The sequence below is a fragment of the Protopterus annectens genome, chromosome 8.part0, assembly GCF_019279795.1.
Source record: "Protopterus annectens isolate FY-2018-M chromosome 8.part0, PAN1.0, whole genome shotgun sequence".
Taxonomy (NCBI): domain Eukaryota; kingdom Metazoa; phylum Chordata; order Ceratodontiformes; family Protopteridae; genus Protopterus; species Protopterus annectens.
In genome coordinates this window covers 1,505,590,747-1,505,615,942 of record NC_056741.1, presented here as the reverse complement: position 1 = coordinate 1,505,615,942, position 25,196 = coordinate 1,505,590,747, and the positions used below count along the sequence as shown (strand labels likewise).

At 43.5% G+C, this 25,196-nt stretch overlaps 1 protein-coding gene across 1 annotated transcript in view; it reads right to left on the bottom strand.

The window, feature by feature from the left end:
- ST14 (ST14 transmembrane serine protease matriptase) overlaps positions 1-25,196 on the bottom strand; it is a 1,989,024-nt gene that overhangs the window by 533,229 nt on the left and 1,430,599 nt on the right. Inside the window, exon 15 of the mRNA XM_044081090.1 lies at positions 12,362-12,545. Within this exon, the coding sequence (XP_043937025.1) occupies positions 12,362-12,545 (184 nt within the window). The remainder of the gene's footprint in view (positions 1-12,361; positions 12,546-25,196) is intronic.

The window sequence follows — 25,196 nt, the reverse complement described above, 5'->3', positions numbered from 1 at the left end:
AACATTACAGCCAGGGATATTGTCAGGTGCCATAGAAGCTATATTCATGGCCTTGGACAGCTGTTTTAACCTGTGTAGCAGTAATACTGGGTGTCTGGCAATCTACTGGTATTGTGATTGGTCCTTTGGGGGGGGGGTAAAGTTGGCACTGAATCTGTCAGCCAGTATATTGGCAATATCTATTGGCTTGGTATAGGAGGTACCATTATGCAGTAACTCAGAGCAAATCTGGGTACTGCCATGGAGATTCTTTACATAACTATAGAAGGCCTTGTGGTTGTCTTTACTATCTGCTGCAATTCTGTTTTCATAGCTAGCTTTAGAGGATTTGATGAGGGATCTCAACTTTTTGTTAAGGCTGATAAGGGAGTTTTTCCAGTTTTGGGACTTCACCTTATTCCGCATCCGTTTCCTCCTCTTGCAGAGTTTGTTTATGACAGGAGACCACAAGATTGGCTTCCTTTTTAGGAGGAGAGCATCCTGATTCCATTGGGTATGGCTAGTGCACTGGTGTATGATTCGGCGGTCATGCAACCATTCTCCATTTGTATGGGTGCTGTGAAGTTTGCCACCTCTGTTTTTAGGAGCCCAAGGTTAGCTTTGGAGAAGTTTTTCATGGTGGTTACCTGGGAGGGATGTGGATTTCCAAGGTGATTAGTTTGTGGTCGGATCTAACCAGGGAGGAGTTGACTATTAGTGTAGAACAACGGTCACCCATGTTAGTAATGACCAGGTCAAGGATGTTGCTACCTCTAGTGGGGGTAAGAACGAGGTGGTCCAGGGCATTGAAATTAGTGAATTCCAGGAAACTTTGGGAGAGTGTATTGGTGGTAGTTGATGTCGCCCAGTATGACAGTGTTAGCTTGGACCCGAATATTCTCCAGGGTGCTTAGGAATGTGGAGTGCGAGTCTTGGGACATGGTTGGGGACCTATAGCGGGCTACGGCCTGAATCGATGTCTTACCCACTGTTGGCTGCACCTGAAGTATCTCAGATGCATTATGTTGGGCTACCAGTCTGGAGGTGTGCACATCCTTTATGAATATGGAAACACCGCCGCCTTTGGAGCTTCAGTCCAAGTTCTGGGACCGAAAGGTGAGGAATGAGTTATAGCCTGGTAGTGCAGGGGTGCTTTCTGCTGCCTTAAACCAGGTTGCTGTTATGGCACAAATGTCAATGTTCTCCATTTTAAGGAGTGCTTCGAGCGAGTGCATTTTGAGATTTAGACTTAAAAAAGGCACTATAGGGGTGGCAAGAGCCTTGGCCAGTATCCGGAAAGCCAGGGGTGACAGATGCAGGCCATCTCTGGCAAAGCATCAAGGTCTTTCAATCATGTCATCCCAGGCACACGGATACTGGATCCCCTTAGAATGACACCAGAAACTTAGCCAATTGTTGAAATCAATCATTTTCTGCTTGTACTGTGGTATCACCCTGGGTGATGGTAGGATGCTGCTCAGGGATAGGGACATACCCGCCTAGGCTACATAATCTGAGAGCTCCTCCATGTCTCTTTTCATGTACTCCAGGGAGGTACATCTCCGGTCATTCACACCCACATGTACAATGACAGTCATATTTGTACCTATTGTTGAAGGACCTGAGTGCATGCATTATGTGGTGGATCCTGGCACTTGACAGGCAGCTGACTGCTACTTTCTCCTTATTCAACCTAGTGAGTGGGACATCAGTGGGTCTCACTATTGAGTCCCTATGACCAGTGTGTTGGCCATGCTGCTTTGTCTTAGGAGCTTTGGATGAATGGTACACTGTTTAGGAGAGTTGTGTGTCTTGTGATTAGTGTTGTGGTAGAGTGTTTCTGCCTTGGAGGTCTCTGCTGTTTGGGTACATTTTTATTGACAGCCTCCGCGAAGGTGGGTGTGTGTTTCGTGTTTTTTGTGAAGGCAGTGCTGGTGTGTGTTTTGGAAGTCTAAGTGTTCCATGTGGTTTGGTGCAAGTGTTGACCTTCTCCTCCTGACCTGCTAATTCCAGTCTTGGCTGGAGAGTGCGTGGCTTCCAATTTTGCTATACAAGTGCATCTCTTGCAAGTCTGAGTGTTGGGAGTTAAGAAGAGAGGGCTGTCGGTGTACATGAGGCAGGTGGTACATTGCCTCAGGATGCCCAAGTTCACCAGGTTAATAGGAGAAAGCTCAGGGAACTGACCTTTAGACATGCCTGGAGGGGTGGGCATTAATTAGTACTGGAGCGGTTTCCTTGTAGAACATTTAGTGCTGGTAGCACTTTTGTGTGCTACAATAATTACTGCATGAAGTCTGGTAAAGTGGTAGACTAATAATCTAGTAAAAGTGCAGGAGAGGAGAGAACTAGCAGTTCTAAGGGAAAAATTGAAGAGCAGACTTTGGCATCGCTCAGAAACTAACAAACAGTCCTGGATACAGCAAATCTCTATCTGAACTAGACTAGTTACAGGAAAGGCAGGAAAGCAAGCTCAAACATGGGCTTTTAAACCATAAAGATGGAAAAACTGCCCAAATGGCCAATAAACTACAATTTCTGGGCCAGAAACCACTCCTCTTGTGGTAAAAAGGCTACCTAATGCTTACCACTCTCACTGATGAACTAGAAGGCTTCCCTCCAACACAGAAAGGCTTGGGGAGGGGGGCCAAAAGCTTACAGTCCTGGATACAGCAAATCTGTTAATTTCTCTGAGTATCTGTTAATGCATGTTTGCCTACATCATAACTGATAATTTAATGAAGGCATTTAAAAGAGAGACACTGAAAAGATGAGCAAATCATCTAACTATGGAAAAATGTAGATACCCTGTAGCCTGCAATGAGCTACAACTGGAGCTAGACACTTCGTGAACACTCTTGGTGCAGTGGATAGTCCAAAAGTTAAAGATAGGGAACTGATAATGTGATCTAGATGGGTCTATATCATATTACCGAATACTCACAATCTCGAACGGCCAAAGCATCTTAAGTGCCATTCATCTAAACTGTTTTGTGGGGGGCCACAACCCCCCACTATATAGATATATATATATATATATATATATATATATATATATATATATATATATATATAGATATATATATATATATCGATGTACGGCACTTTCGATGTTTTGGCCATTCGAGAATGTAGGTTTTCGATAAAGTGATAGGAACCCAATCTAGACATGCAAAACCTTAAACATTTGAAGTCTGGATGAACAGGGATGTGATGAACATATTGTAAGTCTAATATTACCAAGAAAGAAACTTGAAATAGGAAGAACAGGTAAGTTGGGAAGTGACATTCTGAATTAGTGCACCATCACAGACATGTTTAGGAAAGAGAGAGCAAGATGATCTGCAAGCACTTTCTTTCTTTAGCATTAAGAGCAAGACTCTGATCTGGAGGAAAAGGAATGACACCCTGGAAGTGAGAATTTCCTCCCACTGCCATATGTAACCTTTATGAATGAAATTCAGAACCAATTTGTCTAAAGCAATCTGTTGCCAAAGAGAAAACTGGGGATTAAGCCTTTCTGGAAAGAATAGGAGGCCAGGGTAGGAGATGATCAAAGGTCACTTGAACAGCTATACAGACATATTGGACTGTACTTGGTTTTAAAGGGCTGGAGACTGTTTTTTGAAATCATTTGCTATTCCTTCTTAAAAATCTCCTTACCTGAATTCTGTTGAGACCATTTATTTTGTTTTCTGCCAAAAACAGATGAGGTGAAAAAAAATTCCCTCAGACGATTTGGAAAAGGAGAGCTGAAAATCTTGAGAGATTCCCTAGATCAAGTTTTACTCTTTCAACACACTGTTTGATTACCTATGCAGCAGAGTGGTCAAATACAATCTATCCAAGGGAGAATTTAAAATCTCATCTTTATCATTATCTGGAAGGTTCTGAGAATGCAATCATGAAAACCTCCTTAAAACCGCACTAGTGGCCATAGCCCTGGAAGTATCACAGTCATACACACTGCAAAAAATGAGTAGTGATCTGTGCAAAAGAATCAAGGCTACTTAAAGGAGATTTTTCCTCACAAGAAGAGATGGCAGATAAAATATTTCTCATACATTCATAATATGTCAGAACATGGGAACCTCAGTATTCAAAAGTATGAAAGTCACACAGCTGCCAGAAGACTAGACTCCCCTCCCCTCAATAATAATTCTCATTCTCATCAAGAGGACTGAAATTAATAACTATAAATGCTTGTAGGAGAGAGCATCAACTCTAGCTATAAGCTAAAGGCTTGGGTTTGTTGGGGAATTAAAAAAAAAATTTTAAGACTTTATTTTTTTTATTTGCATTTTTGCATTTTTGGATTTTGGATGAACAGGTGCACACACAAACATCCCTGACACATCCTCTAAAGCTGACAGAAAAAGAGAAAAAAATGGGGTAACAACTCAATATCTTCTGAAAGACTAAGAATCCTCAGTGTCCTCTCACTGAAAACACTGGCACATTCTAATAACAGCCTCATAGAAAAAGAAACCCCCAAAGGGTAATCAGAAACTGAGCTCTCCTCTGAATAGGATCAGAAATCGTAGAGAAAAACCCTGCTTCTGTCCTGCATCTTCCTGTTCTAGTTCAGAATTTTTAATCTATTCTGGAAATGAGGAATCCTTCTCTCTTTTGGCAGAAAGTACTTTACAACTAGGAACAATTTCCTGAATTAAACCTAATCCAGACCCCACTAAACTACTCCTGCATAAAGACATATGAAGAAGAGTAGAAACATGCTTGGTTTTCAGATCTTTTGAGGAAAAATGGGGCCAACCTTGTTACTAATGGCAGAAGCAGCTTCCCCAGGGATGGACACACATCCTGTCATAACAAGGAAACACTTCCCTGTTCCCTCTCCCAGGAATAACTAGAGTGGCTCTCTCTCTTGCCCACTAAGGGGACTCAACAACCACAGAAGACATGGCTAATCCCTGGTCCACAGTGGCTGTAGGTACAACACAGGGATATGGGATAAAAGATGAATGGTCTGAGGTACAGCTAATGGCCACAGCAGAGTCACCCCCCTGCAGCTTGACGCAAATTGCTAGACTGCTGTGGGGGCAAAGGCTGTTTGCTTAACTTTTTCTTTTTGTGGCTGGAAGATGGACATTCTGTAGGACTGGTAATCTGTTTCATGGTCAAGGGGAAAATAGTGCCTCATTCCTGTGGAAGACAGTCAGCAGGGGATGGGAGGCTGGCATAATGGTTGTTTGCCTTTCAGACGCAAGGTGCAGGGTTTGATTCTCACATGGAGTAATTGGCTAGGCTTAAAATGTCCCCATAAGGGCAGTTAGCCTAGTACTAAGCTATGAAGAGCAATGCTGGTAAAACCATCAGTCCACAAACCTTATTGTAAAAAAGCACTTTCAAACACTATGCCAATCTCACCAAGGAAAAAAATCAACAATTTCTCCACAGAAAATATCAGTTAGCTAACACTACTTTTGTACTGACAGAAAGAAACAAGTGCTCCATTTAAAAGTACGTCACAGTCTCGAGATAGTCCATTAAATCACAATGCTCCTAGTTGTAAATTAATTTTACTGAAGAGGAAAGTAATAAACCATTAATAAATTTAAGAACTAGAAGCCTTCCCAAAGAGAACTTATCGGCCCAGAAAAGGAAAGCACAAGTCGACCTTCGATCCTCAAAAACCTCAGAAGGGCATATTCTTTGGCGGCAGTAAAGCTCAGAAATGCTGCTTGGCAGCATATAAACCCATATAGCTAAAGCTACTGCAGCAGTGATCAATATCATGAACATCAGATATGTCCAGTCTGGCAGGTGAGGGGGATTACCCCAAAAGGCGAAGGATTTTCTGTCCACTGCCAAGAGCATCTCCACTGAATTATTCTCATCACCCACTTCTCAGACTATTTGTGGCCAGGCTGCTGGGATAAGCAAATGCCCAGTGGAAGGGGAAAGTGGAAGAGGCACAGGAGGAAAGGATGCCAAGTCTTAGCACAGTCATGCTTTAGAAGGGTAGTCTTTTTTTTGAATAATGAACCCATTTTATTTGCTTTGAAAGCATTATCCTCCTGCCGTTTCCTCTTGGAACCTTGATTCTTGTTACACTGAGATTTTATTTGCTCTTCCCTGTGAATTTGGGTGCCTTGTTAAGCGAGAGCCTAAAAACACATTCTAGACACCTCATGCATCAATTTACTTCTATCATTCCACTGTTTGAATCTGGGTGGCAGCAGGAATAAACAAATTCAGAAATTAAAAGGAACATTTAAAAACTATTTTTTTAAATCGTAAGAAAAATTCTGGTTATATAATCAAGCATGCTTTCTCATACAACAGAAGTGGCTCCATTTCTATTAAATGTTTGCACCTTCCAAAACACTCCTCAAAGCATATTTTGAAGCCTGAGTCACATAAGAAACAACCTCATTCATAGAACCACCATGGCATCCACAGGGACTCCCTTGGATAGAAATTCCTTATCAAGAGGGGAAGACAAAAATGTATTGGGTCTCCTGGGGACTGGTTCCACAGAGTCAGGGGTTTCCCACACCCTTCGACAAACCAGATCCAGAAGCTCGAATGGTGGAGATACCCAGGAGGCAGAGGGCTGAGCACCAAAGGCCTTCAGGAAGACCAACTCCTCTTCGGAGGGGGCTTTGGATGGCCAGTCACCTCTTTGCTTCAAACTCTCTAGGATGTCAGAGAAAGAAACATCCTCACAGGATGACTTATGGGACCCCTCCGATTCCTCGAGGTTGGTGTCTGACATGAGAGACTCATCCTGGGAATCTATGTGCTTCCTCTTGCACGTTTTCTTTCTGGGTGGCTCTTCAAGCAAAAACTCTGAGGGGCCCTCAAAAATATGGGGACCACTCATGGGGGTACCCTGAGGCCTTGGGGCTCCACTGTCCAGAGATAGATGGCGATCAGAGACCTGCACCGGTGTTGTAGGGGACAGAGTGACCGACCCGTAAGATGCCGCTGATGACCTGGCCAGCGTTGTCCACATGGACTCAAAGGCTGGTCCTCCCGGATCCGAAGAACGACCAGCTTCTGAAGCAGAGACAGGAGTCAGGCTTCCCCGCGCCGAAGCACCGAGAGGGAGACTAGGAGCAGAGAGGTGTCCCGAAGCCTCTCCCTCGGGTCTGACCAATGAATCCAGAGTCCTGAACCCCGTGGACGGCACCGACGGGGTCGGAGCGGACATCGGAACCGATAAGCCAGGAGGGGCTGTCGGAACAGACCTAGGGACATCACACGGAGCCGAGCACTCCGGCTCCGAAAGCTGAGATGCGCTCAGAAGTATCGATGTAGGTTGAGGGACCGGCTTTGGAGCCGACTGGGTCAGAGCCGAAAACAATTTAGCCAGTACCGGTGACTGAAGAGGTCTCTGCACCACTCTATCGACGTCCACATCTGATAAGTTCCTGGAGGATTTGGAGGATAGGTAAGGAGATCGAGACCTCATCTCTGAAGGTGACCTGCGAGGAGGAGATACCGGCCTAACACTAGGCGACCAGCTCTGAACAGGCTCCAAGAAAATTGGAGCCGATGCAGGTTCCATAACCACTGACACTTCCTGCGGCCCAGAGGACAATGGAGCAGAGGATGTCGATGAAGATTTTGCTATTTTCTCCGGCGGCTCCAAGGATACTGATGGAGCCGGGGATCGCTTTTTTGCCTTGGAAGATTTTGCCTTAGAGCTGGATGCACTCTCCAGACCCTCCTCGAAGGAGGGTTTCAGAAGTCCCTTCAAAATCAATTTGTTCTTCCTTTCCTGAAGAACACGCGGCCTAAAGGCATGATAAAAACTACACAATTCCTAGAGATGAATCGCTCCCAGATAGTAGACACAGTGTCTCCCTCAGTGATGGACATCTTAAAACTGCACTTGGAGTACTTCTTGAAGCCCGAGGGCTTATGCTCCTTAGTATCTTTGGACATAGTTACCATAAACAGCAAGTAACTAACTCAAAATTAAACCAACGGTCAAACAGCCACAAGTGCGGGAACAAGCCAAACAACAAACAGACCACAAAGACCTCTAACTCAAACGATTCTTACACACAAGTACAAGGGGGGAGGACTAATTCCTCGAATTTAAACAGTTTTAGTCCAAGGGATGGAGTTAGCACACAAGGAAAGCAAGGGGACAGACTAGGTCCTCTAACTGAAACAGGCCTAGCCCGTTGGAAACAGCTAGTGGGATACCACAAGAATACGCTATAAGAGAAAAACACAACTTTTCCACAACACAGTCAAGAACACACACAATAGCTATGAAAATAGCTTTTTTGCAAAAAAATTCTCTGATATAAGAAAAAGGTACTTAGCCACAGCCAAGAGCGAGACCACGTCCGAGCTACATGAGCAGCAAACGAGATCTGGGGATAGAGAGCAGTGCAGCATGGGATACCATCTTAGCCCAGCCAATAGAAAAACTTCGAGCTAAAAAGTATGGCCGAGTCAGAGCCGACATTCGGCTCCAAACCCACGGGTAAGAATGTAGGCGAGATTGGACTACATAACATCTTCAGTTTCCCAGTATAAGGCATAGAACACTTTAGATAAGTTTCATAACTGCTTAAAAACAGTATTAAGCAAATACATAGTAAGTTACAATTTCCAGAGAATTAAATGTAAATAGCAAGAATTTCAAAACAAAAAGTTAACACAAGCACTATATACATACCTACCTACACACACACACACACACACACACACACACACACCCACACACCACTGGAAGAAATCAAAAATACATAAAGAATAAGGTAAGTTCACAAAGGAATCTTAGAGTATGGAAGCTGTAATGAATCTCCTTTACAGCCTATAGTTGTTTCATTGTGAGAGTTCAACAAGCTGGCACTAAAAGACTGAACTGACTTTCTGTGACAGGAGTTGGGTTTTCCGTGATGGGAGAGGCTTAGCAAATCCTCTATCACACAGAGTCGGAGGAGGGGGATTCTAAGCTATGGAAAGCTTCAAGTGTGGGCTTGCGCAGGCAAAGAACCCATACGCCAGTGAGGCAAGTGTGAATGAATTTTAACAGCAAGTCACTCTTCTTGTGGTACTTGAAATCCTAGTTGCAAACAGGATGGCAGTCTATCCTCACAAAGTTCTACAGGTTTATAAATAAATACTGGGAGATCAGTCTACACACTATTATATGCTCAGCCAATAACTAGACGGGGACAAAACGTAAGAGTCAAACCCTGTACCCTGTGTCTGTGAGGTAAACACCTTAACCATTATGCCAACCCCCAACCTGCAAATAGTTGTTAGAAGAGGGATATGAACCCATGTCTCCATCTGGAGACCAGAATACTCACCAACCATGAAAGGAGTTTAATCCTAGAGTCTGGCTCCTTAGATCACTTGGCCATCGTAACAGTCATAATGGCTATCCATGCTGGACAGTGTAAGGAGGAACATCATGTGAATGCCTCTAGAGGGAACAGTTTAGCAAACCTTCAGAGGTCAAAGGAGAAAAAAAAATTGAAATTGCCTCCCCTCTCCCTCTAAGGCAACATCCAAATGGTGATTCTCCACCACCCCAAGAACCTCTGTCCCGCTGCTGGGACTTAAGAAAACAAGCTCCTCACCCCTTTGATTCCAATGAAAAGTCCTTTGCAGGGCAACAATTTTAACCCCAACAGCAGTAAGAGTTTTGACTTCCTGCTCACAAGTAGACAGCTATCTAACTTACTGTCCAAACACTGCATATGGCCATTGAAGGTGCCACTGGCAAAGGCTGCTTTTGAATGATCAGGGAAATTCATGAGCAGTAACCAGGCTTGCCTTCTCACAGTCAGACCTGATCCTGCAGCCCTCTCTGTTCCATCCCTCGATGTAAAAGATGCATAGACAAGGAAATGGTACTCATCAGGAGACTGCAGGTCCTCAGCTGCCAAGTGTTCCAGATTCTCAAGACACTTTCTGACCAAATCTCCATCTGAAAAAATGTGTGTCATTGTAGTTTAAAGCTCTAATGGTAAACATTCTGGATGCATACAACTGCTTCCCAAGCCTGCCATCTTTGAATCCTTGTTAGGATGAATGGCTTGGACATTCTCTAGGACATCCTTCTTCATGGCTGCATTCACTATTAGAGAATCAAGAGATCCTTTGCTGCAATAAGGCTCATCTTTGGGAATAAGGAAAACCCTATCTGGTTTCTTTGGGATGGGCTTTTTCTATACCTTGCTGGAAATAATGCCCACAAATTTATCTGGTGAAGGCACTACACATGCTGCTGAAGGAGAAGAGTTATAGGCATCCCAGGAAGATCCACTCTTTGGGGGATGTGGAGGGGGGTCTACAGGCCAAGCTCCTTTCTGTCTCATTTCCAGGATCTCACAAGAGGAAGAATCCTGTGAAGGGGATTCTGGGTACCACCCCCTTCCTTTCAACCAGATCTGTATTCTTAGGACACCAATGGGAAGTCCACGTGCTTCCTCTTGCATGTCCTCCTCCTTTTGGGTGGGGGCTATAATGGGATTCATTAGAGCTCCCCTGAAAACAGTGACCTCTAGACCACACTAATTCTGACCTAGAAGTCCTCTGGTCCCAAGGGAGTACTGATAATAGATGGCTTAAGGTCCCAGCTTCGATAGTATCAAAGGGTGGGACTGGTACCACTAACATAATATGCACAAAACAGCTGAGAGAAGTTCCCCTTCTTGACAGTTATCTGCCTTAGTACTTGGAAACTAACCCCTTGGTACTGACAAGGCCAGAACTGTTGCTGAACAGTTACGCCTCCACACTGACCATCAGCAACTGAGACTCCAGGGATGAAGGCAAATCGGGGATCTTCTGATGGTCTGGTGAGACAGGACGTCTGGAAACGGTTCCAGAGTCCAAGGTGGGTAAAGGAGATGAGGCCAAAGGAGGAAAACATAGAGAGTAAGAGACAGGCATTCCAACAATGGTATCAAGAATTACACAAAGTGTAAAACGAATTAAAAATAGAAAACTAATAATACCAACTGTGGTATTAAAGAACTACATGAGGTGTAATGAAAAGGAAGGATGAATTCTCAGTAAGGACAATATTAAAATAGCTACTGTATTTTGAAATGATCACTCGAGAGCTAAAGATTAACCATGACCAAACGCAAAAGCAGCAAATGAGATCTCAGGTATGTTAGCGGTCAGTGCATTATGGGCAAAGAAAGGAGCTTGAGAGTTTTTGGTGTCCACAAGCTAAACTAACGGTCCAGTCGGATCAGAGTATTGGATATGGACCAAACAGTTGAGGACTGAATGACTACATTACATACAACAGTTAAAGTGCTGAAGAAGCCTGCAATCACTACCTACTGCTGAACAACTATAACAGAAACAACAAGAAAGCAACAAGAGGACTTGGCTCCACTAAGGCTATTAAAAGCACTGCCAAATGCTCAAGTTTCTCAGGAGAAATTGTCTAAATGCTTTGGGGCAAGGAGATCTGGAGAAGGCACAAGGGTTTAGGGGTAGGAAGGAGCTTGAGCTGTGAGAATTTCATTGCTGTTAGTAGTGCATGCCAAATACACCAGTCCTAGGGTTCCAGAATCCGGACAGGACCTCAGAAACACAGGGGTTACTTGTATTCCTAAAAAACATGCCTTCAAGCACAAACCTGACTTAAAACTGCTTGCCACATGCATTTTATCTTTATGCCTAGTATCCTATGAACTGTAGTGCTACTCAGTACTAACATTGTGTACTAACCTTGATGGGTTATGACTAAAATTATTTCAAATTACAGTGCTGAATGAAACAAAAAAGAATGGTAAATTAAAAATCAAAGACACCTCAGGAGGAAAGGGGCTTGGTCTCACATGAATTTCCACTCCAACTCCAATAAGGATTCCTACTGTCTGTGCACCAAATGAAGTAATGGTACAACTTCATGTCTTGATCTCATAACACCCACCTGTTTTTGCAAAGTCAGCAACACAATTAGTCCCCATTTAACTGTTTTTTAATCATCCATTTATATGTGAAGCACAACTTCAAAAGTGATTTGCACAAAAGCACAACGTGGCAGAGTACTTGTGTAGCTAGCACAAACAGCAGATTTTAAACCTACAAAAACTTTTATTTCAAAATCTGCTTTCAGAATACTTGCAAAAATAATTTGGCAAAATAAGGATTTTCAGATCTTTACTTCTCAAGTTGTTCTTTCTTACAGTGACAGTGCAAAACAAAGTTTTCACTTCACCAGAAAGCATTTGGGCAAAGAAATTACAGTTGACCAACATCCGTCAAGTGCTCAGTTTTTCTTATAGTAACATTTGTGGTGCTAATGAGTTAGTGCACTTCTTTACCACATAAGCAGCAGCACAGTTTCTACAGAACAAGTAATTAAAATGAGTAGAAGTGTCTCAAAGATAGTAATGCATGTGTCTGAAGTTCTGCACATTACCTGAAATTAGGCTCATCTTGGAAACAATGCGAAGCACAAACAAGCCACACGTTGGAGATCACAGAAGCACCACAGGTGTGCCCAGAGCCTATAACGTGCAAACTGACTTGCCAAGGCCATTCACCCACTTCTGCATTCTGCCCTCCTACAATTCGAGACTGTTTGTAAGGACGTGTCCCACAATCTGGAAAAAAAAAACACAGATGACATTTCAGTGATAGAATACCAAAGATACTGTATTCTGATAAGTAGTAAAGCATCAAAAAGTCACACACAACTAGAAACAAGCAAAAATGGTTCAAATATTTGTCCAGGAAAACATTTTATGTTAACATTTTGTGGTGTCTTTTCCTACTGTTCACTCTCGCGTTTGTTCAGGTTCTATTCTATATTAGTTCTAAAAGTTCCACCATAACTTTATTAAAACAAAACACAAAGTAGCATGCAAGCTATGACAGCAGCACATGAAGCACAACTAAAATTTGTACTCCATAAACCTCCCTGTCCAGTGGTAGTATGAAGCACACTAAGCAGCTCACATTCAAAAAAATCATAGCAAATGGCTGACAAGAGAAAAAAGGCTTCTGAATTTTATCACACTGTAGAAGGACTAATATGGTAACATCAAGCTTTATTTATGGCATTTGCTACAACTGCTAGCATCCTAAGAGTCAGGAATGATGCACTATACTGAATGGACAAATAGCACAGCACTGCTAGAAAAATGAATCAACAGGACGGACAGCTGCCTCTGCTGTTGGTTGATTTTTTTAGATGGCACAATACATCTAGATAAAAAGAAGCAGCATGCCTGCATGTGTTATTGGTACATTTTTATTAGTTTCATTGCTTTGTCTGTTAAACAAATGTCATAGTGCAGCTAGAAAAACAGACCACACACAGGCAACTGTGCTACTGATCTAACTTTCCAACTGTACTGTGGTTTGAGTCATTCAATAGATCAAAGCACAGTGCAGTTAGAGGCCTGCAGGGAGTCCGACTGTGTTTTGATTTGGTGGCTCCTCTCTCACTAGTTTAACAAATGAGCCAATGAAACAGCACAAATCAACACACACACAGTGCAAATCAGAGTGGCAGAAAAAAGTTATGTACTCACCATAACTTCCCACCTGTGTTAAAACTTCATTCCTTCTCAACAAATGGGTTTGAATCTGATCAGTCAGTTCTGACTCGGCTGATGCTAAAGCTCGCAGCTACCAGATCTCTCAAGTTTCTCCCTTACCCATAAAGCACCCTGCCAATTACCTCAGAACTTGTTTGCTGCTATATTACCGTAGAAGGATGAAGAGAATTAAGGGGAGCCATAACAACAGTCATATACACATATAAATGCACTTATTCATAGACCATATTAAACACTCAATCCTCCATAAGTCATGGATGAGGGTAGGAGGGAGGCAAGATGAGGAAAAATGAAGACCACAATACAGATGGAACATTATGGTGGGTACGTAACTTCTTTATCTGATCTTGTCACTCTTCATTCTATCCTCAACAAATGGGACAGCATCCCTAACTACTTGTATCCAGGGCGGCCTCATCAAGGAAGGATATTCCTGACCACCAAAGAACCAAATGATGCCTTACCTCTGGAGACCAGATCTAATTTATGAGTGATAAAGGTATGAGGACTAGAGCAAGTTGTTGCTGTACAAATGGCATCCATAGACACACCCTAGATTGAAAAACTGTGGAAGTAGCCACAGATCTATTGGAGTGAGCTTTCAATTGGTATGTAAGAGAAATGCCCAATTTAGTATAAATAAATGAGATGCAATTTGTCAACACTTTGTGATAGAATAACTTTAGAAATGGATTTTCCCAATTTTGGTCCAGAGAAGGAAACAAACAGTTGGTCTGCTTTTCTGATTTTTTTTTCTATGCAGATGGAATCACAAAGGTCAATGAACAACCAGTAAATTTAAGATATTCTCCTTTGTTGGTAAACTTGGGAAAAGACGCTGACAAATTGTTGGATTCTGACACCACTTTTGGAAGAAAGGAGGAATTGGTATGCAAGGTCACTATCTCTGTGAAAAACCAAGAAAGGAGGTTTAAAAGATGGTGCTTCAGTCTCAAAAAATCTTGCAGAAGTGATAGCAACCAAGAAACGAGTCTTCCATGAGAAATATTTAAGATCACATGTAGCTGCTGGTTCAAAGGGAGGATGTGTGAAAGACTGAAGCATCAAATTTAGGTCCAGTGGAGGTGTAGGGTCTTTAAAGGTAGGCTTTAGAAGGACAGTCCCTTTTAAGAAGGCCTTGCTCAATTTGTATGAAGCTGTGGGTGCACCATTCAATCCTGTATAATAATTTGAAATTGCTTCTAGCTGCACCCTAACAGTTGAGGATCTAGCACCGTTTTGAAAAAGGTGAGCAAGGAAATCTAGTATGCAGTTAATAGAGGCTGAAAAGGGGTAAACTTTACGTTGCAGAACTCAAATGTCAAACCTTTTCCATTTACTTGGATACATTTTTCTAGTTGAGGGTTTATGGAAAGACAGAATTATATGTCAGACAGGCGATGACAGATTGTCTGGCTACTAAGGGGTACTGGAGAAGTCAAGCAGTCAGCTTGAGGTTTGGAATATCAGGGTATGACAAGCCCGTCGGGTGCGACAGGAAGTCCAGAGTCTGATCTAGGATCCATGGTGGTTGAACCAGGTGAGACCATAGGAAGGGAAACCAAATTTGTCAAGGCCAACAGGGGGCTATGAGAATCACTGTGCTCTTCGACTTGGCAGCTTTCTGCAGAAATTTTGGAATTAAAGGGGTTGTTGGGAAGACAAATACGACGGGGCCAATCGTGAAGTAGAGCAATCCTCTGTGACTGCTCCCGTGGGGGAATCAGAGCGAAGTAGTTGCTCCACTTGTTGTTTAGGGGAAAGGCAAAAAGACTGCAGCATGGCTGGCCTCACTAATGGAAAATCTCCTCCGCCACTTTCTTGTTGAGGCACCACTCATGTGTAAGTATGCACTTGCTCAGTTTGTCCGCAATCACACTGGATCTCCCCAGAATGTGCATCGCTAAAACAAAGCAGTTGGAAGAGATCACCCACTGCCAGAACCTGAGCACTTTTCAACACGGTGGGTAAGATGTGGCTCCCCCCATTTGCTGACTTACCAGACAACTGACATGTTGTCCGTTTGAATCGCAATCATCCCAAAAGGAAGAACATCTTGAAATGCCAAGAGCATTGTTCTCCTCTCTAGAACATTTATACGTAAATTGCCCTCTTCGGGGGGACCAAGTACCCTGGGCTGTCTTCCCCAGATAATGCCCCCCACCCTAATCTGGGAAGAATCCGTGGTTACTATGGCCTTGGACTGTTGGGGAATGAATGGACAGCCATGGAGCAGTTGATCGGACTGGATCCACCAACAGAGATCTCTTCTGCAAGTGGTAATTTTTATCTGATATGACAATGACTGATGGAAAACTGACCACTGAGTAGCCAACATTCACTGTAGTAGAACAGAACCAAGGTTATCACTGCTGGCATGAGGCTCAGGGTTTGGAGAACTGTGCGGGCTGAGACTGATGTGTTGTCTACAACCTTCTTGACTTGTGATCTTATAGTTAGAACGGTAGAAGGGAAGCAATGGCAGTCTGTACTGAGTAGTGCTCCAATAAATTCCAGGGTCTGAATTGGTTGAAGTTGTGATTTGTTGCAGTTTATGGTTATTCCTTGGAGAGCACATGTATGGAGAACCTGATCTCTTGAATGTACGAGTTGATGAGGAGTGGTAATGAACCAGTCGTCCAGGTAGGGAAACGCAAGGAATCCCTACAGTCTGAGGTATGCTGCTACTACTGCCATGCATTTGGTAAACACCCTGGGGGCTGTGGTGAGTCCAAAGGGCAATACTCTGAATTGGTAGTGACTGGCTACCAGCTAGAAGCGTAGGTACTTTCTGGATCACCTGCTCATCTTCATGTCATAGTAGGTGTCCAGAAGATCTATCAAACACTTCCAATCATCCTTGCCCAGAAAAGGAAGAATGGACTATACCGTGACCATATGGAACTTGGTTCATTGAACAGATTTGTTTAGATCTGTGAGATCCAAAATCAGTCTCCAGTCCCCTGTCCTATTTTGGCACTAAAAATAACGTTGAGTAAATTCCAGATACTACCTGGTCTGGTGGGACCTCTTAGATGATGCTCTTTTTCGAGCAGCTTTCAAATCTGAATTGCTGCTTGATCACTCTGATTGGGTAGAACATTGGGGAGTTTTCTGGGAACTGGAAATGGTAGGGAAAATGGTATTGTAAAAACCTCTGCATATAATCTTTTGCACCCAAGTATATTTTGTTAATTCTAGCCAGACTCTCGTGCAGGGACGATCTTCCCCTGACTGAATCCAGAGGTGGACAGTCAGGCCTCCGTTCAAGAGCACTGGTAGGGTTTATCTAAGAAAGATTCTCGTGAATCCTGGTTTTGCGGGCCACCTCTGTCACAAGGGTGACTACGTCCACTGAAGTACCCACCTCAGCCTCTGGGGGCACTTCCTCTAAGTGTGGCATGGAATGGACTTTGAGAGTTTTTGAACCACCTTTTCCAACCACTCTGTTGATTCCTGGAGAAGGATCTCTGTGGGGCCGAAAAATATATAAGCCCATGGCAGACAAGGTCTTTCCATCTTTCTCACACTTGGAAAACGTTTCTTTCACTTTAGGGCCAAAAAGGGTAGTTCTGTATAAGGCAGCACTGAAGAAATTGAACTTAAATGCCTCAACAAAATCATACAAGTGCATCCAGGTATGCCTTCTCATGGAAATGCCTAAATCTGCAGTTCTTGAGGTTCCTTCTGCTATGTTGGAAATTAACCTCATGAACTATTGGATACAGCCTGTAGGGCTGCCAACTGAAGTTACTGAATCTTTAACCTCTGCAGAGACCATTTCTGACCGAGTATTTCATAATTCCTTAGTCAAATCTCTCAAGTCTAACAAAATGTGCCAGAGTTCAGCAACTGCAAGGCAAAGGGTGTTGAAGCAAAGACACGCTTCCCTAGTCTGTCCATCACCCATAACTTCCTGCTGGGGGGGGATGAACAGCAGAACTCTCTTCACCTAGTTCCTTCACAAAATTTGTGGCTGCCACAATGACCATGGAATGAAGTGGAACCCCTTTCCCTCCAAAATTGTTTGTCCACAGGTGGTGCCATTAGCTTGTCCGGTCTCCAAGGTATGGGTTCTATGGAGTCAGGCTCCTTCCATGCCCACCTAGAGATCATGCCCATGAGCTCATCAGTGGGCAGAGTTACCCAGAAAGTAGAGGGTCCTATACCGAAAGCCTCTAAGAGAACTGATTTCTCCAACATAGGGTTGGAGGATATCTAGTCACCTCTCTGCTTCAAGATTTCTAGGATGTCTCCAAAGGTAACTTCTTCAAGAAGTGACCGCGAGCACCCTTCGCCTTAGTCAAAATCCATGGCTTCGGGTGCCTAATTCCTGTGGACAGTCTAGGTGCTTCCTCTTGCAAATCCTTATCCTGGGTACTTCCTCAGTGGGATGTCCTGGGGAAATCTCAAAAGAGGAAACTAAAATTCAAGGGAATCGGAGGTTTTGGTGCAGAATGTCCCCATGAAGAGAGTTGCTGAGGCTCCATGTGTTGGGCCATCACGGTAAAATAGGTAGGATCTGAGGGGGACGGTTCTGTTTGGACTGCTGAGGCAGCGAACACTCTTTGGAACCTTGAAGGCAGAGCTCAAAGGAGCCAGAGAGAGGATGCGATCTGAGAAACCAGGTTTCTGAAACATCCTCTCTCTCATATCCATTGGCACCACCTTCAAGGAAGAAGCCAAAGCCGAACTGTCCAGTACCAAGGTGCTGAGGAACAGAGACTGCTCTGAGAACTTCGGAGTTGAATGCTGCACCCCGGACCTGGCAGGCTTCAAGCTCAGAGAGCTCTCTGGATCCGAAAAGGTCAAAGGTGTCAGAGATGTCAGATCCGAAGATACAGAGATCCTCAGATCAGACACTGACAGATCTGGACGACTGGGATCCTGAAGCTCCAAGACAACAGATGGTATTGGAGGAGGAACATGGCAGAAGTGGTGTGTGGTAGAGGGTTGGGCAAACTGACCAAGAGGGTCGTCACCGAGGGAAACCAATCTGTCCCTGTGCCGACAGCATCTTCCTCATCACTCTATCCACATCTTCCTCTCAGAAACTTCTGGAAGAATGAGTGGAGTAAATGAAGAGGGATGCTGGTCTTTGTTATAAAAAAATAAATAAATAAATAAAGGGAGATGGAACTTGTTAAGTTCTGGGTTAAACGGGGAATATCCAGTATGAGGACAGTACAGAGTCTCAGAAGGCTGTGTCTGATCCAAAGATTTTGTCTCATCCAACTTGGATTGTGCTGGAACCATAGTAGTCACTTTTAAAGTTGCAGTATCTGAAGGAGCAGTCGGATCCTGAATTTTCATCTTTTATGATCCGGGGTTGAGACTGGATCCAGGAGGAGTATGAGGAAGATTTTGACAAGGTGAAAGGCTTCGACTTTGGAGATTGGGATATAGCTTCTCCAAAAGAGGAAAGGAAGAGACCTTTTAATATCAACTTACTCTTACGTTAAGGCTCACAGATAAAATCCGTGGCAAATAGAGCAATTTTCCCTTAAGTGTGATGGACCCAAGCAGTACACAGAAAGCTAGTGTGCATTTGAGACAGACACCTTATGTCCAAAATTGGAACATTTCTTGAAACCTGCAGGTTTGTCACTCATAATGCAATACCTATATCAACACTAATGCATGAAAATTTTAAGATAGACAACTAAAAATAGCAACTTTTTTTAAACAGGATGGAAGAAGAAAAGCAGAAGAGTACCACTGATGGAATTATGACCAAGTCACAAGGAAAGGGAGATACTAACAACAGTATCTAGCAGTACCAATTACAAAAGGGAGTAAGTAGAAAGACAGCAGAAGCAGTACAAGCAACAATTACAACACTAAAGACAGCAGAAGAGAAAGGGAGTCAGGGAAATAACAATGGTATGTTGGAAATACAACAAAGTCGTAAGGACAAGGGAGAAAGAACAGTAGATCCTAAACCACAAACAGTAAACACTAAACGTTAAAAGTTAAGCTAAAGAAAAAAATTTTCAATGGAAGGAATTATGAAGAAAAAACTTTACATATTCAATACAGTTCAAGAGAGCCTGGTAGACCACGTCTGTTAGCTAGAAGCGGCAATCGAGATCTGAGGTAATTGGCAGGGTGCACTGTGGGTAAGGGAGAAGCTAGAGAGATCTGGTGACTGCAAGTTTTAGCATCGGCAGAGTCTAATCTCAATGATCAGATCCAAACCCATTCATTGAGGATAGAATGAAGATTGACATCATCAAATAAATATTACTGCAGAGCAAAACTGGAATGCTCTACTGAATTTGGAGAAGTTTAGAGATATGTTAAAAGTTAAGGAGAAGTTATGTTAAGCAAAAGATTATGTGAAGAAGCAGCAGAGCTTTCTGCAACAAACATAACATATAAGGGGCAGTATATAAAGGTAATTAATAGGAGAAACAGTGATGTAGCTCAGGTTAGGTAATACTGCTGTACGAGAGGCAATTACATATGGCTAATGACAGGTAAGCGTTTAGCTGAATCCAAAATTTAGGTTGAGATGAAGTGTCTTACTTTTGGAAATACACAGAGCTTTGGACCTATACAGAACACTGATCTGTACAACTGGGTTTAGTGGGGGGGGTGCAGTGTGGGGGCAGAGTGGTTATGGTTTCTAATGATGCAAGAGGAAGGTTGTCCAATTAGTTTATCTGTTAAGGGAAAGAAGCTGTGGCTGAAAAAGAGTTTGAACAGTTGGGATCCTAAGAGAAGGTCAACCTTTTAAATCAATGAGCCAGTTTACTTTTTTTCAGTGTTTTACAATGGTGCTAATTTTTAACAGACTGGGTAATAAATCTTCAAACTATTTTGTTTATTACTTAAATGTGCATGTGAAGTTGGTTTTTAATGCTGAGGCGGCTGTGAAGGAGAGGTCATACACACGATGGGGAAAAAAGAATGCCTTTGCATACGGCTGTTTTGGGGTGGAGTTAGGTATTTAAAAATACAGAAGCATTTTACAGGCCCACAAACAACAGAAGTGTTTATCTTTTTCCTTGTAAGAGCAATATCCCCTGAAATACAACCCACAGAACTACAACCCGTACACATACCTCTAAGGTTCAGAAAGGTGCAGACTCAAAACTTTTGAGTCCCACCAAAGGTTTAGTGTCCATCACGTTTTCCAACTAACTTGCAGATGTGAGGAATTATCACTATTTTGGCAAAGGCACCATCCCCTCTTAATGGATTTATCAGGGCCCCACATTTGAAATATTCAGTATCCACAGTCCCTCTAAAAAGATAATTTCTCAGCTTGCTACACAACACCCTCTTATCCTCCCCTACTAAACAAAACAGCTATCTTAATACCTCAGCTGAAATGTCCATTAGTACAAACACTTGGACTTCAAATACTGCTTAATACTCTGGACAACCAACATGGTCAATGCTTTCCTGCCAATGAAAATTCTATCCTACACAAATAAGTTAACCCTGCTACTAGGGGCCCAAATACTATTGTTCCTGCCTTCACAAATACAGCCCCTTGACGCAGACAGATTAGTTGTGTAAAATCTTACCATAACCATAGATGGCTCTCTTCCATGTTGCAGTATTGTCACATGTGGGATCCTCTGCCTCAGGCATTCCAAACATCTGGCTCATTTACCAAAGCTTAAAGCTGGCTGCTGTCTGATGTGTGGGACGTCATGCACTGGACAATACACAGTGAGCTATAAATACGACGTCTACAAGTACAAACCTCAGAACTGACTGCCCAGTAGGACAATAGCCTAAGGAACAGGAAAGGATACCATCCAGACAGGGAAAAGGAGGTCATCTAGGGGAGGGAATGAATATTGCAACATGGAAGAGAAGGACATATATGGTTATGGTAAGATTTTACACAACTAATCCATGTCCTATTCTCATGTTGCAGTATTCTCACATGTAGGAGAGCACCACAGCTCATGAAAAGGAATGGGTGGAGGAAGTAGCAGTAGTCTCCAGGAATCCATGGAGGATGGTTCATGCAAATCCTGTCCTGGCTCTGGAGATGTTATTTAATTTATAGTGCTTTGTGAAGGTGTGCGCAGAGGACCAAGTGGCTGCCTCCATGCCTTTGAGAAACGCCCCTGAAGAAGCCACTGCTCTAGTGGAATGGGCTTTGACTGTATGTGTTAGCTCTTTCCCATGGAAGGAGTAACAGAAGGATACAGTCTTACAGATCCAGGAAGATATAGTCTTGTTTGGCTACAGCTTTTCCTAGGGACCTGGGATGAAATAATACAAAGAGTTAGTTGGACTTTCTAATGTCCTTAGTCTAATCCAGGTAAAACCTTGGTTGCCTGTGAAAATCTATAGAATGACCTGGAAGGGGTCTAGCAGCCTTTGAAGACACCAGCTGGAGAACCTTTTTTCATGTAGATAAACAAGATCTCCTGGTAGTAGGTTTCCTGGTGTCCTGTAGGACAGATAGCATGTCCCCTGAGTAAAGGTGTCAGAAAGAGAGACGTTTATCACCCACAGGTTAAGGCTGTGGGTTTGCAGATGAGGATGGACAAGAGATCCCTTCTGTCGTGTGAGAAGGTCCACTTTGTGAGGCAACTCGCAGTGACTGCCCTTGTCAAGAAACAGAAGGGTGAACCAATGCTGCCTTGGTCAATCGGGAGTCACCAGCAAGATTTTTGGTTTGTCCCATTGAATTTTCAGCAGGACCTTCTGAATGAGAGGGAAGGGGGAAAGGCATATAGGAACAGCCTCTTCCATGAAAATGAAGACGCATCCACTTTCCACACTAGTGGTGAGGGAAGCCTGGAGCAGAATAGCCATAGTTGTCTGTAATGAGGGGAAGCAAAGAGATCTATCCGAGGAGTGCCCCATTGGTGGGCAATGTCTAAGAAGACATCCCTGTGTAACATCCATTCGTGATTTAGAGACAAAGATCTGCTGATGGCATCTGCCTGACATTTGTCCTGCAATGGGATGTATACCACAAAGTTACATTGTATTGAGTGAACAATTCCTATGCTTGTATTGCCAACCTGCAAAGTAAACAGGATCTGGTCCCCCCTGCTTGTTGATGTACCACATCACTGTGGTGTTGTCTGTAAGGACTTGAAGGGGACTTGGTTAAATGAGCAGGAGGAAGCTCTTCAAGGCTAGGAGGACAGCAGTAATTTCCCTCACACTGATGTGTTTTATTCCAAAGGGAGAGCTACCATTGAGCCTGCACATTGAGTCCTTTCATGGTGGCCCCCCACTCTAGATCGGAGGCAACCGTGTACATGAATTGGACTGCCTTGGAGGGCTGTAGGGGAAGACCTGGATTTTGGCCTATTTGTTGGAGCCACCACCCCAACTCTTTTTCAGGCAAGGCAGGAAGAGCACTTAAAAGCACAGGGGGTTGTTGTGCTGTGACCAGAAAATTTTCAAGTACCAATGGAAATTCATGTGCAACCTGGCAAGAGGTAGCATTGGAATAGTGGCTGCCATTAGGCCAAGAAGACGTACAAATTCCCTGGCTGAAATGTGGGTGACTGGGAGTAAGTCTTGTAAGAAGTTTGAGAGAGAGGTGACCTTGTCTTGTGGGAGGAAGGTGTTCATCAAGTCTGTCGTTATTTTGCAACCTAAGATGATCTGGTCTTGGGATAGGGTGAGAGAGAGACTTCATAATGTTCAGAGAAAACCCCAGACCCCCAAAGGAGAAACGTAGTGAATTTCAGGTGTGCTTGAAGAGTGCTCGCCTCTTTTGCTTGCATGAGTAGGTTGTCTAGGTGAGGGTAGATCTGAATGCCCTCTGTTCTGCAGAAGGCAGTAAACTGGTAGTGCAAGGATGGCACAGCAAAAGATAGAAATCTCCTGAGGTCTGGGTGAAAGGGAATATGGAGATAAGCCTCCTTCAGGTCCAAGGTGGCCATGAAGGTGCCGGGTGTCAAAAGTGAAAGAAGGGTTTGTAGAGATAGCATGCGGAAGGAAGGTACATGCAGGAACAAGTTAACAGGGATATATCTAGTATAGGCCTCCATGGGCCCTCCTTTTTTAGGATCTGGAAAAGCCTGACCCTCCTTGGCCTGCTGGAATCCTCTCTATAGTGCCCTGTGATAATAAATCCTGGATGACCTGGGGGATTAGATGAATATGTTTTTTGGAGGTAAGGGATACCTCTTAGTAATGGCTTGTCCTGTCAGGTCATGAATTAGAAGTTATGTACCTACCATAACGTTCCATGTTAGTTGTCTTCTCTCGCCTTCTTTCTTGCTGGATGGGTTCGGAGCCGATCCTCGGCTCCGACTCGGCACTTGCTTTAGCTTGAGAACTCCTTTTACCAACTCGAGGCAACCCTATATCCCATGATGCAAGGCGGGACTACCTCAGATCTCGTTTGGTAGCTAACCTACCCTGCTAAGGACTAACCTAACATAATTAGGAAAACCAAGTTCATAACAAGAGCCCTCAAATGAAGGCTCAGGAGGAAACAAGCTGATAGGAACTCTTCAAGATCTGTCCAGGCCAGGGGGAAGGAGGGAGGAAAGAAGGCGAGAGAAGACAACTAACATGGAACGTTATGGTAGGTACATAACTTCTAAATGTTAAGTTGTCAATCTCGCCTTCATTCTTGCTGGATGGGACCGCGTCCCTAGCACCTGTATCCCGGGTGGCTCAATGGAACAGACTCTTGAGAACTGTGGAACCAAAACTGGCCCTGTCTCTGGAGGCCAAGTCTAACTTGTAATGAGAGACAAAGGTATGAGGAGTGGCCCAAGTAGCTGCTGCACAAATGGTATCAATGGGTAGTCTATCCTGAAAGGCTGTAGAAGTGGATAAACTCCTGGTTGAGTGTGCTTTCGGTTTAGAAGGTAGTTGTTTGCCTCTGAGAGAGTACACATAGGAAATGGTGGAAGACAACCATCTGGATAAGGTCACTTTAGAAACTGGAAGACCTATCCTGTTTTCTGCATAGGAGACAAATAATTGGTCCGATTTCCTGAATTGTTTCGTTCTATGCAAATAGTACCTGAGTTGACGATGGACATCCAAAAAATGAAGCTTTTGTTCAGCTCTGTCAGAATAGTTTGGGAAAAAGACTGGTAGATCTATGGATTGATTAATATTGGTTTGAGACACAACTTTGGGGAGAAAGGACGGGTTCGTTCTTAAGGATACCCTGTCCTTATGAAAAACCAAGTAAGGGGAACGGATGCAGAGAGCTTGAATCTCAGAAACCCTTCTTGCTGAAGTGACAGCCAGTAAGAATATAGTTTTCCAGGTCAATAATTTCAAAGAACATGAAGCAGACGGTTCGAAGGGAGGTAACATCAAGGATGCTAACATTAAATTTAGATCCCATTGCGGAGGAGGATGCTTTATCGGTGGCTTTAGGAGAAAAACTCCTCTCAGAAAGGCCTTGCATAATCTATGAGACATAATATTATTATCATGCAAGCCAACATGATACTTGGAAATAGCAGCCAGTTGAACTTTAACTGTAGATGAAGAAGATCCTGACTGAAAAACTTCAGCCAGGAAATCTAAAACAGAATGCACAGGAGCAGTAAAGGGATCAATATTCCTGTAATTTGCCCAATAGAAAACGTCGCCACTTGCTAGCATAAACAGTTCTGGTGGACGACTTTAAAGAAGACACTAAGATGTCTCTGACAGAATCAGAGATCATCGGAAGCCTGGCTAGGGAAGGAAGTGGAGCAACCAAGCAGTGAGGTTGAGAGAATGAAT